The sequence below is a fragment of the Oryzias latipes genome, chromosome 20 (assembly GCF_053564925.1).
Source record: "Oryzias latipes strain Hd-rR chromosome 20, Olatipes_Hd-rR_3.1".
Taxonomy (NCBI): Eukaryota; Metazoa; Chordata; class Actinopteri; order Beloniformes; family Adrianichthyidae; genus Oryzias; species Oryzias latipes.
The window spans coordinates 17,281,354-17,300,609 of NC_136256.1; the positions used below are offsets into that span (position 1 = coordinate 17,281,354).

The following is a 19,256-nucleotide window of genomic DNA, read 5'->3' on the forward strand; positions in this document are numbered from 1 at the left end:
CGCAGTTGCGGCCCAACCTGCGCGCCGGTTGCACACCGGTGATGGCGCTCGTTGCTGCTCTGGTTTGTAGAGAATAAACAAACTGGAACCTTCCATGATGAAAATGGATCGTGATCGCTTGTTTTACGGGATTTGGTTACCGGGCGTGCATCCGGGCCAGGAAGCGGGCTCCTGATGCTGCAGAGATGAGGACCAGACCTGCAGGAATCGGCAACGTCAATGCCGACTGGATGGGTTCTCTGCCATCCAGACTTAGTGCCATGCCCCTCAAATGCCTCGCGGTGCCAGGTGAGCAGCCAAACCGGAAACACTTTAAATAAAGTCAAATTATACATCTATGCCCAACTAATATCGATCAGTGGATTATAAATAAAGGGACTAACAGATTCATTGTGTTTCCAGTTTAATCTTTTGAGTGTCGTGAGAACAACGTGTCCTTTAGGTCAGATCTCTCACTCTCTCCTCCTCCTCCTCTTCCTTTCAGGATCTCATGACTCCTTCACGTTCTGGGTAGATGTGCACGCGCCTGTGGCTCCAGATCAGAAGGCCTATGTGAAGTATCTGGCCACTATGTTCAGCGTCTTGGCAAAGAAGGTTATGGTAAAGTGGTCAATGACACAGGTAGATGCCCCAAATAATCAGACTATAGATTTGGTCACTTGTGTATGGTCTCCATGAATTTAAGGATCGTCTCATTTCTGTTCTTAGAATCTGACATTCAGGGAGCAGCTCGATGCAGGAATCCGTTACTTTGATCTCAGAGTTTCCTCTAAACCAGGAGAACTGGGCAACGAGATCTATTTTATCCACGGCCTCTTTGGACACAAGGTGAATAGAGAACCTGACATCTGTGCTTCCAGAGATGACTCACGCTACAGGGATCAGAGTGAGGTCACCCCTTCTCTGAAATGGGTCCTCTGGAATTCCAACCTGCCTGTTTCTTATTTGACTCTTTTCCAAGGACTTGGCCATGAGAACGACTGCAAGCTGGAAATGCTTTTTAGAAAAATACTGATGTGATAATGACAGGATTTTGCACTAAACTGCTTTCACCTGTAATTTCAAGGTTGTAAAAAAAAAAGACACACTTTGATCTTGACATTTCAGCTCAGTTTTTATGTCAGCTGACCTCCAGCTTTTCTCCTGTCTGCTTCCAAAGGTGAGGGATGGCCTGTTAGAAATTAACACCTTCCTAACCAGACACAGGAAAGAGGTGATTATTGTTTGTAGGCAACATAAAAAGCTTTGCTGCTCAATTGCTTTTGTGCTAACAGTCCACTCCTGACTCAGGTGGTGTTTTTGGATTTTAATCATTACTATGCAATGGAGGCAGAGCATCACGTCCATCTCATTAGCATGCTGCAACAAGTGTTTGGCAGCAAGCTGTGCAAAAACTGTGCTGTGGAAAGCATCACTCTGGACTACATGTGGGAGAAGAAATACCAGGTGAGGTCTGCACTGAACATTTACAGGTGCAAATGTTCAGCCAAGGTTTGCTTCCCCACAATTGTAAACATACGCACACACACACACACACATATGATATATATATATTACACTTAAAAATAAAGTTGTTTTGTCTTTAAGCAGCTACAAACTTTGTTGCTAGTTAAATTTTATTGTGCCTATGAGAGTAATGTAGTTTCATAACCTGCATCTAATGTCTAGATAAGTTTAGGATTTAAATAGATTTAATTCATTTTTTCTCAAATTTCTATTTAAAACCAATTTCTAATAACCAGTGAAATAAACTGAACTAAAATCAATAAAAATATGAATTTTCACAATGAAAACTAACTAAAATAGTTTTTTGGGGGTTTGCAAAAGAAACCAAAAAGATTATGAATTTGGTTGACTGAGATTAAGCTGTCGCAATCCAGCTCTCACATTTGTTCTTAGACCCAACAAAATAGTGAATTAACTAATCTCTGCCACTTAAAGTCTTTCTGGGGAAGAATTTGCAGTGAGCATCATCCAATTAACACTTGTCACCTTTCCCTTTCCGACCTTTTAACCTTTCCTTCTTTACTAAACCCTTCTTTGATGTCACATTTACATTTTTGTCCATGCATTTCTTTTATGTTTGCACCCTGATATTTGAATGTTACATAGTGTGCTAGGTCTCAATAAGAACTGACACTAATTTCCTTTTCCCTTGACCCTAATCTGTGACTGGCTTACTTGGCAAAGGGGACAGAGAAAGTGCAGCAGTCAGGACAGGAAGGACAGGATAAAGACAAAGAGGAGGAGATTATACAAAGTGCCTGCAGAGGGCAGCCTTTCCTCTCACTCTTACACCAAAAAAGTCTATGTAAAGGCACCCTAAGATTTAATGCACACTAATAAAGATCAATTGTTTTTGTTTTTAAACATTGGTAACTGTGAGCAGAATAAAACACAAGTTACTAAACATTATTCAACCCTAAAAATACCCGTTTGGCCATCTGAACAAGCTATTTACAGTAATTCCAGCTTTCAGTGTAATTTGTTTCCTTTTTTCCCTTGCAGGTGATTGTATTCTACCATCATCCGTCAGCACAGAGTATCCCTGTCATGTGGCCTGGAAATAAAATTCCCGCTCCCTGGGCAAATACCACTGAGCCAAACAAGCTTATACAGGTACGAGAACGTCTCGAAGTCTTCTGTGCTTCTTTGCATTTGACAGATCCAACTAAAAGTTAGTGTTGCTTGTTTTCCCCACCCATGTAGATGTCTGCTTTTCCATCGAAATTATCTGTTATCTAGAATGACTTCAAGAAGGCTTAAGTTTCCCGGTGTTTCCTTCAAGAGCTTTTACTTTTCTCCTCTGCAGTTCCTTGAGATGACACTAAAGGAAAGAGCCAAACAGGGGTCCTTCCATGTTACCCAGGCTATCCTCACACCAACAGTCAACACTGTGGCTAAGGGTCTTGTGTGGGGACTGCGCAGTTACCTGGTGGAGAGGTCAGTGTGAATTTTTGGAATTTAAAAAAGCTCTTCCTTTTCATAAAAAATTGCTAAAACACACCGTTGCAAGTACTGTGTAGCCATGTGTCATTTTTTAAGATATTGTTAGCAAAATAAAAAAAAATCAGACAAGTTTGAGCATTTTGTGATCTGTATATTAGTTTGTTGAGTGTTTTGGAAGTTTTAAAAGTTAGTTTCTCTCTGTAGGGGGTAGTAAATGCTGCTGTTAGCACGTATAAGACAAAAAAAATGTATACCAGTAAATATCTGGATCAACGATCTGCAATCTCTAATGCTAAAAGAGCCATTTGGTCCAGTTTCCTACCGACCGAAACCCAGCGAGACGCACAAAGTCCCACTTCACCGTATATAAAAATACAATTCGTTTATATTTTTTTGGCCATGCATTCATAAAATGTAGAATAACATTTTATATTTTATATTAACAAACAAAAGTGCTATAATATTCTTTATACAACAATTTTAACTTCTTTTACCTTTGACGGCATCACATACAAGTTCCTTTCAAAATAAAATACACCTTGTGCCAAATAAGATCCTCCTTCTGCAGGAGATTGACGTCAAATCAAACATGGCTTTTCTATCCACCGTCATTCTTTTACCATCAAATATAAACATGATAAGAGTGGTATAGAATTCCAATTAAAAAAATCAGTATAAGCTTTAAGTAAACTCAAATAACAAACCACTCTAATGGTAGATTAAACCTTGTACGTTCATTTTAATCATTTATCTGACACAATAAAACTCGAAACGTAAAGGACAAAACTTTATTAACTAAAACAATATTTAATAATTGTTTATCAAATAGCTCATTTGGAATATATTTTTACCAAAAAACTTGGACTAGATAAACATCCTAATCCACACATCTTGTGTATTTAACAAAAAAGTAACACGTCGTCGATCTTTTCATAATTCTTTGAAGTCACTTTTATGATAATCCAGTTATGGAACCTAAAATTTAAATAGAAAACCAGCGCATCTCCCAACCCAAAGATTCACTTTCCGCATTTTCGGCTCAGAGAAAAGCAGACGCCAGAGCTGAGTTTGAAAAGGCCCAAACAGACACTCCAGAGAGACAGGAGGTGACCTAGTTCTGCACCTTGGAGGAAATGGGATTGTTTACCTCTCGTGGCTAAACATTTGAACTTCCTGCTTTTGTTCTGGTCTCGGTTGACATAGTGGATTATGGATAATGTTGAAGTGACACAGTGTTGGTGTCTGGGTGTTTGTGAGTGTGCAGACAAAAACTTTACAAGGCAGCTATGGAAAAGTTGTTCTCTCAGTGACAGACACTCCCTTGAACTATTTTTCCTCTCTCGGTTCCTTCGTTTACCCTCACAGCGTAGTGGATTTATAGTTTGGTAACACTTCTAAAACTAACTTTCCTCTTTTGTGGCTCCAGAAATCTGCCAACCATCATGTCCTGGATTGAAAGTCAGAAGCCAGGGGTGGATGGAGTCAACATCATCACCTCTGACTTTGTGGAACTCACTGACTTTGCCAACGTTGTCATCAAACTCAATAACCTGCTGCTGTCTGAAAAGAAGCTCAAACCAAGATGACCCATGTACTCTTTGTTGACACACATTTCATTGTGAAATTATAGTAACTATTATTTTTTTAATTTAATTTAGGATTTTTTAAATTGAATTAATCACATACAAAGCTTCTGTTAACTGATAGATACACTTAGATTTAAGTTCTTCTGAAATTAAAAAGCCTTTAAATCTTCCTGGAACTCGTTAGTTTTGGTTGTAGCTCCAGTGAACAGAGTTCTGAAGACTTAGAAGGAGCCATAGTTGAGATCAGAGAGTGGCAGGCGTGCCCAGCAGCACAGTTATAAATCCTCCTCATAAGGCTGACCAAATCCTGTCATGCTACAGCTCTGGCTGCTTTTTTGCATTCCATCTCCAACTGGAACCAAGTTACTGAAAAACATTATTTCATCTCAAGACAATTCAATTTCCAGCTGATGAAACGTTTGAATGAACACATTCTCAGAAAAGAAAAGCACACACTCACAGTCTCTTCTTGTGTGTTGTGTGTGCATTTATATCAATCAATAGCTACACTCAGCTACACTTCGTTTCCAAAATCAGGATTTATATGAAAAAAAGTGTTCACCATTCCATGATTATGGAGAAAAATCCATTTAGCCGTTTTCCTTGTGATTTTTGATTTAACAGTTTCTCAAAGCGAATTCTGTCTTACTAGTAACACTTATAGAAACTGCAGACTGTGGCATCTTCCCATAGTGGCATGTACTTTAAAAGGGAAACCCAAATATGTGTAAAAAAAATAATTGTGCCACAGGTTCATTTAAATATGCTAACATACAAATGCAGCTACACCTTTTGCTTGGATGCAGAAATAGAAATGTGTAATATGTTGGAAATGTGCAAAATATTGGAAAAAGGTGGTTGTGGGAGGTGGAAGATTCAATTTTTAATCTTGCATTTCAAGTTTGTACTAGGATCCGTGAAAGCAGAATACTTAATACAGATGATATTTTTTGTATTCTTGTGTATTTGTATGTGTGTGTGCCTTGCAGGCTCAGTGATTATGTATGATGGTAGCGCTGTGACAGTCGTCGTGCATTGTTGTGGGCAGATTAGGGAGAGGAACAATGCACAGACCGAAGGGAGAAAAAATGCTTGAGGGAAAAGACAGAAGAAACAAGCAACTTTAGGAACGATAAGGAAAAATTCAGTCAGAATACTTTAAAGGAAACTATTTGTGGAAAATCTCAGGAAGTTTATGAGATAAAATGTTAGACTTATGTAACATTTTTACCTACTCTGGCAACACTAAGCTCTATAATTACATAATCCATTGGGTGGTTAAAGTTTGTAGAGCACTTTTATTAAATCTCTTTATACCTGTATGTATTATTTCACATCACTGTAGTGTAGAAGCAAGTAGAGCAAACGTTAATTTTTTTTTCCGCATACAGCACACCAAACCGTCTGCTTATATCAGCTTGTACATTTTATTTTTTCTAGTGTTTCAATCAAAACTTGTCACATACAGTAATACCTGGCAGCTATTCAAAAAAGGCACTATGCACTCTTAATATCCGCAGGATTCTGGTCTTTTTCTTGACCAAGTCAAAGGGAAATACAATATTTTCTTTTAATAAAGGTTTTTCACAGTGACCCACCCTTTTGTGAATCCACTTCTAGCTTCACGTCTGACCTTTTGACACGTTTGGTCATCAAACACCTCGAGGTCCACAAGAAGACAAACAAAGGCACTTTAATTGTGGAGTAATTACACATACCATGGCGGGCAAGTGGGAGAGCAGCAGGCTGGACAGTGAGCATTCCTGCGATGTTGGGATCGAGCTTCTCCTTCTTTTCTTGTCTCTCACTTCACTGTATCCCGTTTGGCTTCCCTGGTTTAAAAGGAGGAAATGACTTGAACAGGAGTTTTTTAACTCAATAAAGACATAAAGCATTCAAACTTGTTTGTGTCATTTGCTTCAGTCAAGATTGAAATTCTTTCCATCCAAAGGGATGTTACGGCACTTCTCAGCAATCCTATTTTTTTTTTTTTTTTACTTTTTACTGTTGTTGGAAACAGCAGCAAAAGGTTTCTGACTTTCTCATACTGGACAGCATACTGTTTGTCATTCTTTCCAGTCACTCATTTCTTTTTCAACAGGTTTAACACTTCAGCTTTCTCCCCATGTGCAGTTCTTGGTGAAAGCAGTTAAAGGGAATGTTTTGACACATAAATCATCAGTAAACTTTATTCTGGCCAAAAATGGAGCATTTTGTGGGCATTTTGATTAGTGGAAAACACGAAAACTTTGTTTTCATGCCTTGTTAAGGTGAAAAAGTGTTCTATTAAAAATTATGCAGGTATTTAAAGTCATCGGTTTAACAAAGAACATATGAAAACACAATTTCTGTTGATTTTTCATTAGTATTTTCTCCCAGTGATGTCAGAACCAAGGATCAAAAAAGTCCTACACATGGGAATTTAGCGCTATCGTTCAAAAGATGATGACTCTGGTGCTTAAATGGCATTAAAAACTTGTGGCATGGCGTCTAATAACTGTCTTTACTGGGAATGAGTCAGTCTATTTGCCTTAGTTTGCAATAAGACACACTCAGTGTTGTCAGCCTCACTCAATCGTGTGTCATTAGAACAGTATTGAAAGCATGTGAACTCAATAGGTATACCCATTCTTTACAGCATTACAGCAAAGATGACACTGAGATCTGGGAGGGCATCAGGTGATCAAAAGTAATTACATTCATGGAGGTTTCACCCCATATTTTATAATTGGAAAATGTTCCGACACAGACTCCTTTGCGATATAGACCAGAAAATATTTTTCATTCAAACTTTATTAAAAAATCTCTTTTTGTCCCTAATGAGAGTAATCTTTTACAACAGGTTCTTCCAATAGAGAGGCCTCCAGAGCTCCTGCACAGCCTCCTGGGTTCACTTGGGAACTGTGGAATTCTTTTGGGAATGTTGTCGGACATTCTTCAGGCCTCTTAAACCCACATGCTCTCGAATGATGTCATTAGGAAAATTTAGCAGTTCTCATTGCTTGCAAGCACCCATGGAGACATAATAGTGCAACGGCTTCTGGAAACACTTGATATGAAAGTCAAAAGGAGCAGGCGGGCTCCAGCGTCTCTCTTTTTAGTCAGACTTTATTTCATCGCATCTCTAAAGCATAATTAAGCACTTATGAGCTGTTTGAATTCAAAAGCTGTTGGTGTTAGTAGTCTTAAATGTGTACATTGATGAATTGTAATCTGAACTAAAAAAAAGCTCTTTTTTTACCAAGGAACGCACTTACTGCCCTTTTCTCGTCATGTTAGGGAGCAGCTGAAACAGTGAAGCAGGGCTTGGGGCTGTTTACCCGTCAACGGATTTGCTCACTGCCTGAGAGATAAGATAAGATGCTTGAATGAAAAAGTTCATGTCTTTGTATGTTTGTGGTGTCTATTACTGCCAAAGCTTTCCTGACCTTAGTCTGACCAATGAATCAGTTCTAGGACTTTGTTTGCATGTATTAAATTCAAGAACACACATACACAAAAAGGGTTTAGGTTACATAACTTATCGATCTTCTGCTGTACATGTTGTTTGCATTTCAGTATACTGCAAACAATTCCAATTGAAAAATGCCCTTTAGTACAGCTTCGATGGCATTAATTCTTCCCTCATGGCACCTTCAGAATGATGCATGACTGAACATGTAAGAGATTTTTGCGATAGTGCACATATCTCATGGAGAGGGCTGCTGAGAACTCCCTGAGTGGAGGTTAAGAAAGATTTAAAAAAAAAGAAGTTACATGCATAGATCACTTTAAATGATTTATAGATTTTTGTGTAATTTGTGTCATCTTGCAACCCTCAAAACATCTATAGGACGTTTTAAAAAACAAAACTCAACCAGACCTTACTTTTTGTTTCAATAAAAAAATAGACAATGCAGCAAACATTGGAAATTAGAATGACCTTTTCTGCATTTGATAAACAAAATTGAAACAAATTTGTTCAAATCTGACTTTCATCTGGAGTTCTATTTAAAAAAAAACATCTTAAAAGTGCTTTAAAAAGTTATTTCTCTTCATAAGGAGATTTATATTAATGCTTGATGGCACTTCAGGCTGCCCCCATTAAACCCATTGCCTTTTACTCTGGATGCACACTATTATTGATGGGCACCTTTTTTACATCCTGATATAAATAATAATGTTGGAGTTCAAATTTTCCTTTGGGTAAGCTAATCCTTGTATGCTCCTCTCCTTTTCAGTACTTGCTATCTCCTCCTGGTTACACAAACGAAGACATGTGAAGCATCAATGTACTGTATTTAGGATTGTCTTTTCCTGATTGATTTGTCATAAAATTGGGATTATTTTCAACTTAATTTGTTAATGCCTCCATGCAACCTAAACCCAGAAAAGCTCTAGAGTTTTACATTCTCCTTTCAATTATTATGAACAGAACTGTGAAAGCAAAGTGTGACCTCCTCTAATGATGGAGGACATATGCAGAGAAAATTAAGCTTCAAATTGCATTTCTGACTCAAATCAAATAGTTGTGAATTTGGAGCAAAAAAAAAATGCAGTTGGAAAAAGCTTGTAGGTGTGAAGTAGAACCTACAACAGCAGGCCACAAGCTCCCTGCTCTGCTCCATTCTGATGCATCCACTTGCAGACACATAGATACATTAACATCTTTGTTTTCTTTTTCAGAGCTGATATCTTGCTCAAAACTGTATGGCTGGATAGCTCCAGTATTGCTCACCATTTTAGTTGCACTGGTAATGGTAGGTTGGTGTTGTGAGGAGCTGTGAGCTGAGGACAGGCTTACTCTGGACTAATAGCCCCGCCCACAACTCAGAGGCAAATTCCTAATGAGCTCCTGCCTCTTTGCAAAGAAATCTCCTAGAAAACGACACAGGTTTTTTGATTTTGGATAAAATACGCTGATCATAATCAAAAGACCACTGGGAACACTTTTAAAACCGATCAAAAGATAATTGAAGTGGGACTATAAACTGCACATTTTAGGGAGCTTTTAACTTTTCTTTTGTTCTGTAATGTACTAATCAGTCTTCGGCATGAGGGCTGGACTGAGTGGTGGGATGTGGGAGACTGCATCCCTGAAGTAACATCACTAGCAAAACATTCTGCTTATCGTGCCTGCTTATCTTTAGCTGCCTAGTCTAAAGAATGCCATCCTTCTTCTCGGCCTGACTTTCTCACTCTCCTCATCAGACAGTGTTTTTGTGTGTCTCTGAATGGTATATGATGAGGGGTTAGGTGTGTTAGCACCTGCATATTTAGCTGTGTAGAGTGTGTGTGTGTGTCTATATGTTTAAGGGGGTGGGGTGTGTTAGAGAGAGAAAGAGGGAGAGTCTCTCTCCTTCATCTCTCTCCAGCTCTGCTTCCAGCTGTTGCTGCATTCCTGCACTCGTCGCACTTGGCTGAGGACCTCTCTTCTCTTAACCTGACCTGAAACAGGAGATATAGTCTTTTGTCAACATTTACAACTTTTCATGCCCAGCGGGGAATGTGTTTTCTGTTAGTGCACAGACTGCCAAGGGAGAAGAGGCTGAACATTTAAGGGAGTTTAGTCTGGAAACCTTTTCTGTCCTGGCCCGCCTGAGTGTTTTCCTGCAGGATGACAGAAGTGGCCGGCCCGGTTTCAGCAATAGTAAGCATGTTTGTTGATGACTATGTGTTTATTCTGGAAGTATTTGAAAGCTTAAAATCGTTTTTTTATTTCAGCACTGATTTATCCACAGATCAGGGAGTGCCGATCTTATTCCAGTTTTTTCTTCCCAGCATTTTGTTTCTGGATCTCATGCAGAGGAAAATGTGGACAAATCCGGACTAGTTAAAACATAGTATTCAGATGGAACCATCAATAGTGAAATTTAATCTCTTAAAGCTTCTAAACTGCTGTTGTTTCTTTGTTATTGACCATGCTGGGGCCTGACAGCAGCAGTTAGTGGTTCAGCAGCAAACAAATCCTTTACTGTCGTCACTCATGTCCTGGACTTTGGAGTTTTTGTATGTAAAAGGTTTAAATGTGTCTGCGTCTTTAAATATAGGGAAACAACAAAAAACATAAAGATACAAAAACTATAATGAAAAGAGTCAGACTAACTTTACCTTTTTTATTTGATGTTCAAACAAAAAATAAGAAATCATATTGAAGGAGAAACCACTTTAATGTTTTACCGAAACTGTTATCTACATAACTTTTTTTCAGTTTCAAACATTTAAATATATAAATACAGAATACTGATTAACTCAGTCTGGAGAAAGAAAATTGGGAAATCTGTCAAGTTTTGCCTGAAAGCACATGAATGTTCTTTACTTAGCGGTGGGGTTGTTTTCCCTCTTTTTTGATTTTTACTCTTGCACACATTGTCTTGTCACTGTCTTGCTTTTTAACCTTTAATGTCAGGGTTGCTGCTATAAATCTGGTTCAGTACTTTACAGTAAAAAAACAAAAAAACTGTCATCTATCCTCGACTCATATCCGACCTTTTGAAAGTCAAAAACCACTTGATCCCCTGCTTATGGGAACCGAAGTTATCTGAAGTTTTTGGCAAGTAAAAACACACCCTGGACAGAAAACCAAATACGACTCTGTCAGCTGAAATAACAATGGAGGTCCTTTCCTGTTGAGGGTCTTGCACCTTGCAAGCTGATTGAACAGAACCTCTTTAAAAGTGTGAGAAAGTGTGTTTTGTAGAGTGGATCAAGGTCAGACTCTGGTTCTCTGCTTTCAGACTTTTACAGAAGACAAACACGCACTCGTGTGAAGAAAAATGAACCAAAAGATAACCCCCAAAACATTATGGGGAAGTGCTAACAAACGAACAAAACAAAAAAATACAAACAAACATGGAGTTTTTTTGTGTTAGTTATCAAGTAGATTGTCTGGCTTAGTGTTGTAAAAAGAAAGAATTCTTGGGGACTTTATCACACAAGCAAGAATTTACTTGAAAACAAAGGGAGTAGATAACTTATTTAGTTGCTCAATTTGAGGCTCACAGAGAGACTCCATATTAAACAACATCTGTGATACAATGCTGGCTTTGTCAGGTGGGAGGAGAAAGAGGCTAACGCTGGAATGTGAGGGGAGGGGATGTTAGAGACAGAGATGGAGAAAGCGACAAAAATTATATAAACGAGACACTTTTGTAATATATGTAACATTCAAGCCATATTAGAATATACATATTTACCCAAAAGAACTGGAAAATGAATTGGTCAGTCATTCATTTTCATTGAATTTGAGCCTAAAAAGGGTTGTTATCCTCCGATGCTGCTTATCTTTAGCTTCAGACATTTGCATTGATAAAGCAAATGGAGATTAAAAGCAGATGTTGAACCTCGGTTTAAATAAAAAAGATTCTTCAGCTTCAAAGCATGAAACATTGCTTTGCAAAACACATTTCAAAAACGTAATTCTTTTGTTGAATAAAGCCAAGCATACTCAGAAAAAAACAAATTGTTTCAGTGTTTCAAGTATGAACTGTTTATGCAGGGTTATTCCAAGTGCATGTTTATAAGAATCTAGGCTACTGCAGGTATCTTAAAGAAGCAAAAAGACAAAACAGATGTTTAAAAAAATGCACGAGAAGCTTGACAGGAGATGAAATATGAGGAAATTAAACTGGTCTGAAAGTATTGTCCTCTTTCATTCTGCTTTGATGTTTTTTCCCTCTCTATCTTGACTCATACCTTGTCCTTTTCCATCCCTCTGTTTTTCCCTCTCCTAAAAATTCGATCCTGCTTTCAGGTGCTGAGCCAACAGAACATATCAGAGACATTCAGCTGTTCTAAAGATGTCATCAAAGAGCGATTGTCTTTGCAGTTTGCATTTTTGAATTTGCTTTCAAAAGTCCTTAAAGACCCACTCCATTGAAAATTGTGTTTTTGGTGTTTCTAACGTGCATATTTCTCATGATGGAAAATGTATGTAATGAAAATTAAGCTTGAAATTGAGGATTTCTTTATTCAAATTGTTGCGAATGAGGAACAGACAAAGAAATGCTTTTGGAAAGAGCGTGCAGCAATGACATAGGTGTTACAATCAGTGGGTCACAAGCTTGCCGCTCCGCTCCTTTACGTCCCATCCACTTGCTGGCGAATGGATCCATGGACATCATTGTTTTCCTCGTCTCAGCTGGAATCTGGCTTCAAACTGCACAGTGGAATAGTAACAATACTGCTTGCCAATTTTGTTGCACTTGTAATGTTAGGTTGGGGGTTTGAAGGACTGTAAACTAGTGGGACAGAGTATAGATAAAAGTATGTTGGGAAGCAGGGGAAATCTTACTCTGCGCACAGTTACTTTGCAGCAACTATGACCTAGAATACGACACATTTGTTTGCTTTTTGACTAAAAACGGCACAGTTATAATTAAAAGACCACTAGGAACGCTTTTAGAGTAGATAAAAACATGACTGGACTGGGAATTTAAATATGTTAAAACCACGTTTGGTACATTTTAAATTCAAGCTTTAACTTACTTTTTTGAAAATCTATTAGTTTGTATTTAATTTGTCTGTAATTCCAATATTGTATTTTAAACCCAAAGAAAAATCTTTGACAATATATTACCCATAACTTTTTGTCAGTGTGATTTTTTTTTCATTTGCAATGCACAATATAAATATTTTTTTAAATTAAAGTAAGTGTGTTTAGTGGCATCAAATCATAAAATCAAGGAAGTGGGAAACTCTTTCAAATATCTTTAGCACTCACTTTTAAAATATTGTTCTTTTCATAGGTGTTAGACTGAATTTACCCTCATCTCCTTATTTTGACTCATCTTTCTAGGTCAGATTTGCTGTTTTTGTCTGAGACTGTAAGAAAACAAGCAGATGAAAAAGATGATATCTGGATGTTTAGAAGGAGGCGTAACACACCTCGGTGCTCTGCTTTTAATCCGAGCAAACAGGGGCATTGACTTGTCTTGACCTGCCTAAACAGATGCTAACCTTGGAGTTAAAGAGGGCTTTGATGAAGAAAATGACAACAAAGGCCGGATTGGAACTAGGAAGATAGATGAGTGTGCTGAGAACTAGAGAAATAGTTTGGGGAATACGACCGGCAAATAGAGATGAGATTTTGTTTTTTATTCTGCCCATTTAAGCTTCAAATGAGACTTTTGACGGCCCCACGTTTGGAATTCTCCTGGTTATTCATAAAGGTGTTTGCTTTGTCTACACCTGGGATGAACAAGAAAGAAAGAATGTGGATCCTACATATTCTTTTAAAAGAACAAATAAGTGATGCATGACTTGTGGGGGTTACAGAGGTGGCCAGTTTTCAAGCATGTGCGTGCCTGCGCCTGGACGGGTGGGAGGCGGGCGACAAACCGAAAAGGGTGTCATAATAGCAAAGAAAGCGTCCTCAGAAAGGAAGCAGCAGCTGAATGAAAGGATGTTGTGTTGGGCAGAGCTAGATTTGTGTTTCCCCTTTTCTGGAGATTTGAGGAAAAGAAATGGGAGTAAGATTAAAAAAGTTGGACGAACCGGACACGAAAAGCAGGAAGGTGAAACAAAAAACACACTAAAGATGTTTAAAGGGAAAAGAAAAACAAAATAATAACTAACAGAAGTGACTAACCCAAATACCAGTCTGAAATGAGTAATTTTCATTATTGAGGGTTTGGTACAGGATGAGGAAAACTGTATAACAAGTAGAGAAGAGGAAGAGTGGGAGGAAATGGCAGGAGGTGTGAATCACAATGTGGCTGTGGTGATTTCCCAAATACTGTAATCATCTGTGTTTGGTGAGAGATACTTCACTCACACATCATGGTGTGTGTGCCCGCTCTATTTTTGTGTCTTTAATTGTGTTTGAACTCACAAATAGAGCCTGTTGTGGCTCCGCTGAATTGCAGGGTAGTGCAGAAGTTGCCCTTGGAACAGGTTTGCCTACATATTAATATGTATGTAAAATGTATATATGCATGTTCATATGTCATACATGGACACTTGCTTTTCTTTCCTTTGGTCTGTTTTAGTCTCTTTCTTTTACTACGTTTAATCCATCTTTTTAAAATTTTAATGTCTCTATTTCAAACATAACTAAGGAAAATCAGCTCTTTATAGTGCTAGATGGAACTTTCTATGAATAAAGAACTTTCTTTTCTTGGGATGTTGAGCCGAAAAAAAGACTCTTCCTTTTAATGGTTAGTGTTCATTGTGTCACTAGAACAGTCTTGACACAATCAAAATAGATGATTGTGCTACTACACTTCTATTGGGTACATCTAGAAAAAATACATAACCCTTTGGTCCTTTTTAATTCAAAAATGTATGCAGGGATCTGCTCCTTTAAAAACTCTTGCTTCAAAAAAATGCAGTATGTCACCAAAAATATATTTCAACTTGTATAAAATGCCTCACTCCACGCTACAACTAGACTCTTTTAATGTACAACACAAATCGTTACCAGAGAAAAAATTGGGGTTAGTAGTAAAAAAAAAAATCAATACTTTTCAACCAATAGAATAGAATAGAACAAAATAGAATAGAATTGAATGTTCATGGAAGAAGCATGATGAAATTAAAGACAGCCTTCATGTCAAGGTGCATCTGATCATAAGAATGAAGGATAATAATGAAATAATATATAATAAAAAATAAAATATCAATAATGACACAAAAGAAGTTTGAGTCTATACATAACTCACGCATGTCACTGTCTCAAAGTCAATTTCCTGCAGTGGATGAATGTAATTTTCTTCTTTTGCTGTTTTTTTCTCACATTCCCAAATAATGTGTGGTCGCCAGACAAGCTACCAATGGCTATAGCAGTTTGTAATGTGTGTGTTTCACTGTGTCCTTATTCAGTCATAGATTGATGTTGTTGTGTGTGTTTGCATTCAGGAATCTAAGATGAGGTTTCAAACCCAGCCGGACCAGATGTCTGCAGTTGAACCTAAGGTAAATAAAATTATGCACTCAAGCTATACTGTTTCTCAACAGCACAGTTCGTGATACAATGCTGACTAAAGTCAGAGACTTAAAGTCACTTAAAAGTCAGTACTTTAAGAACATAGAGAAATAATGAGAAAAAATGTCATATGGTTAATCTTGATTTTAAAATGGCATTGAATGTAACCCTTGTGCTATCTTAGATGACCCCACCCTTACATTGACGTGTTCTTCCTACCATGACAAAGGTGGATAAAGGTGGAAAGATTTCATGTAATCCATGGACACCAGTGAAGATCACATATCATTGAAGAAAAAAGGTTCAGAGCACTGTCTAGTGGGTCTAGATGACCCAACTCCCAATGTTAAAGTGCCTAGGATAGCACAAGGGTTAAGGAAATAAAGAGCTGTGAAGTTTGAATTTGCTTCTGTGATTGGCATTTGCAGTCTCCACCCTTGGACCTAATCGATACAGGGAAAGGCCTGAAGGTCCAGACTGCTGCTCCTCATCTGGTTAGTCTGGGCAGTGGCAGGCTGAGTGTGGCCATCACCTTGCTCCCGCTAAAAGAAGGTAGCACACACAGAAACACTCGTGACAACGACTGTTTGTTTGTCTTCTCCTGCTTCCTTGATGCACATGTGCACTGCAGACTTGATTTGAGGATGAGAAGGAAAGTGTAGAGAAGTCTCTTCTGTTTGCATGCTGGCTCTTTAATGTTAGGGAGCTTCAAAGTGAACTTTAGGAGCTGCTGAATGCTGCACGTCCAAGTTCCTTGTGCTAAGACACAAGCTGTTCAGTTTCCATTCTTTTTCCTTTTTGACCAAGTATGTATTAATTAACCTGAACGATGTCAATTGAAAAGTCTGAACATAACCTCTATGATGACACATACTTAAGCCCAAATAACACAAAAACAGAAGATACACCCTGCTTTTGTATGACAGTTTAAAATAGAAATTGTGACATTTAAATTCTGTTTGCATCCCCTTTTATCTTAAATATACAATTCAACTTCATATTACATAAGTTTTACTCACGATTCAAGTTGGGAGCCAAAAGTGTTGCAGTGAAACATCTAAAGCACAAATAAGAAGGTTATTAACATGATTTTGATGGAGGAGTGCTTGCTCTGTGAAATTTTATTCAGTAGCCTTAAGGCAGAACAAGGATTACTAATGACAGCTGACTGACACAAGCTTAAAAGCTTTAAAAGTCATGTAAAATGATCCACAGAAGAATAATAGTGGTGCCTCCCACACACATTAAGCTTTAATTTGTGTTACAGAGATCATCAATCTTTTTAGAATGAAAAAACACAAACTTTTATTATAAATGGTTTATTATGACAAATGTGACTAAGTGATACCCTAATAAAAAACAAAAAATATATCAAAAGTTATGTTTTATGTCATACAACTTGATGGATCACAATTTCCTCATAATCCGTAATATGATGAAACGTCTGTAATTCATGTGTTGCCATTTATTTTTATTTAACTACATTGTAAAATTAAGATTACTACTAATAAAACTAAAAAAAAAACTTTTTTTGTGAAAAAATATGTAATCTTTAGATGGATGTAATTTTATTACCACATCCGAATTAGAATGTCCTTTAAACTTTTATCCACTATTTTTTTCTCTTGATTATTTTATTATCATGATCAAATTCATGAAGCTTTTGTAAACCTTTAAATATAAAATTACCTGTTCATTAATTTAGGATGAGACATAATATATGCTAAAATAATCTAAAGTCAGCCATTGGAGAAAAAAAAGCACAAAACACAAACTAAATCCATTCACCACCAGAAAGAGATTCTAAGAAGTTTAAATTTCGTCATAGGAATAAAAAAATGTTTTCAAAACTTTTTCAACCCAATCTGCATATAATAGGTCAATCTAAATCTGTCATTTGAGGACATTTGCTGTTAGTTGACTGTGAGGAACAGACCATCCTAAAAATTAAATTCTTCATTGGGTTAGCTGAGAGGTGAGAGTGATGTAAGATCCCCTATCTATAAATATAAGCCAGAGGTGCACCGTGTAATATGACAATGACCAAAAACATTCCAGTGATTCCACTAAAAGTAAGTTTAAAAAAAAAAGGGAAGACTTTGAGAGGAGTGGAATGGCCAGGTTAAAGCCAAGATCTTAATCCTTTTGAGATCCCACAGGATGATTAAATCTGGCAGTGGACAAAGAAAAAAATCTGCAATTAGAGCACAACCCAAAGAACACTTCATTTAAGGGGCGGGCGGGCGGGCACAGCTTTCAGTCAGATGATCAGAACTGGAAAGAGGATTAAGATGTTCATCAGAGACATACCACTAATGTCGTTTCTGCAAAATTAAGAAACACAAGACAAATATTTCTTTGTTAAGTGCACCAAGATGTTCCCACATTAAAATATTTCATGAATGATTTCTGTTGTCAGAACCGAATTTCCAGATAATCTTTCAATATTTCAGGGGTGACACGTATAGGCAGAGATGATGCTCCGGTTCCTCAAGATATCACAGTGCAGGGGCCTGGTGTTGAAGCAGAGCACTGCCTCATCCTCAATGAAGGTGAGAGTCACCTCACATGATTATTTTCTTTTCATAAAAACAGTCAAATATTTGACACATTTTGTTACAAGGTCAATAAATGTGTGCAAATGCTTGTAGAAAACGCAAAATTGTTTTAGAAGTGTATCAGAAACTATAAACATCTAAACAGGAACTCAACTTAACAACATTTCTTGGAGAAAAAAAAAAACATTTATGTCCCTTTTGATTTTGTAGTAAATCTATGTTTGAGATAATTGTTACTACCGGTACTCAAAATTTTTAAAGTAAACAGTAAACATGCTGTTTTGGTACAATACATTTTAAACATGAGGTTTACTTATTGTAGAATGTTATTAAAAAGTTAAAGGAATTGTTTTACAAAAAAAGTTGTCTGGATATTTGCACATTACTGGGAGAATTTCTTTTAAATGAAAAACTGACTCTCAAAACAGGAGGTGTGGTGACCCTTGACCCCTGCGGTCACCTTTGCAGCCTAGATGGAGTCCAAATCACTGTACCCACACCACTCACACAGGGTAAGCTGTACACTTGAACACAAATAGTAATTCAATCTCAAATTATGTGAAGCAATTTGTGTGTTTCTTTTGAGTGCACAGTTTTAATTAAGAGGTACACACATTGCTACAGTGCCCCCTATTGGTGAAAAGTCACATTATACCAGAATAAAACATTTTTTTCTTTACTTGTATTTCATAACTCCTGTTTGGGAAAGGGGGAGAGTGTGTAATTTGTGGGTTGGTTAACTTGCTTGCTTTTTTATGTGTGAGTCACATGGATCGCATTCTGCTGAGGTTCAGCACTGAAACAGCAGGGTATACAGTGTGTTGTTGTTTTATGTTTTGGTACATGAGAGCTCACAAAAACCTTTATTTGCTTGTCCATGTGCGGTGAATGATGTAAGTCAAAAATAAGGATGTGTTTTTGTGTGTGTGTGTGTGTGTGCATGCTCACACACTTTTGGTTTGGGTTAATTCTTTGTGGTTTGGAACATTTGGTCCTTTTTTAATGAATCACAGCTTCTAACAAATGCAGAGCTGGTAAAACTCTACAACATTCTGACACTGCAGGCTATAAAAAAATTCTCACAACACTGACACAGTCTCCTAGGTTCTGTACTTTTACAATGCTCACGTAGGCCCTGTGTTTTGTTGTTGTTTTGTATATTTATCTGTTGTTTGCTGAGTTTCTCCATTCTCCCAGTTTCTCAGGATTCCCTGGATAAGACCTAACAGTTCTAGTCTTATGTAAGATTTTCCGCCCTCT

General features: G+C 37.5%; 2 protein-coding genes across 7 annotated transcripts in view; both read left to right on the forward strand.

Moving 5' to 3' along the window:
- Positions 1–155: 155 nt before the first annotated feature.
- On the forward strand, positions 156–6,435 carry plcxd2 (phosphatidylinositol-specific phospholipase C, X domain containing 2). Its single transcript, XM_004081218.4, has 8 exons — positions 156–288; positions 485–621; positions 709–828; positions 1,160–1,213; positions 1,291–1,446; positions 2,509–2,619; positions 2,813–2,943; positions 4,376–6,435. The coding sequence occupies exons 1-8, from the start codon at positions 186–188 to the stop codon at positions 4,533–4,535; spliced, it is 972 nt and encodes a 323-aa protein (XP_004081266.1). The 5' UTR covers positions 156–185; the 3' UTR covers positions 4,536–6,435.
- Positions 6,436–9,748: 3,313 nt separating this feature from the next.
- phldb2b (pleckstrin homology-like domain, family B, member 2b) overlaps positions 9,749–19,256 on the forward strand; it is a 37,590-nt gene continuing 28,082 nt past the window's right edge. For all 6 annotated transcript variants that reach the window (XM_023949932.2, XM_023949934.2, XM_023949935.2 and 3 more), the window contains exons 1-5: positions 9,749–10,164; positions 15,372–15,428; positions 15,867–15,990; positions 17,892–17,990; positions 18,425–18,508. In XM_023949932.2, the coding sequence (XP_023805700.1) occupies positions 10,132–10,164; positions 15,372–15,428; positions 15,867–15,990; positions 17,892–17,990; positions 18,425–18,508 (397 nt within the window). In that variant the 5' untranslated portion in view covers positions 9,749–10,131. The remainder of the gene's footprint in view (positions 10,165–15,371; positions 15,429–15,866; positions 15,991–17,891; positions 17,991–18,424; positions 18,509–19,256) is intronic.

Excerpts from the sequence above, each read along its gene's own strand:
- plcxd2 (XM_004081218.4), top strand. The coding sequence starts at position 186 with ATGAGGACCAGACCTGCAGGAATCGGCAACGTCAATGCCGACTGGATG. Across the intron at positions 1,447-2,508 it reads TGTGGGAGAAGAAATACCAG|GTGATTGTATTCTACCATCA; the intron begins GTGAGGTCTGCA and ends TTTCCCTTGCAG. Across the intron at positions 2,620-2,812 it reads AGCCAAACAAGCTTATACAG|TTCCTTGAGATGACACTAAA; the intron begins GTACGAGAACGT and ends TCTCCTCTGCAG.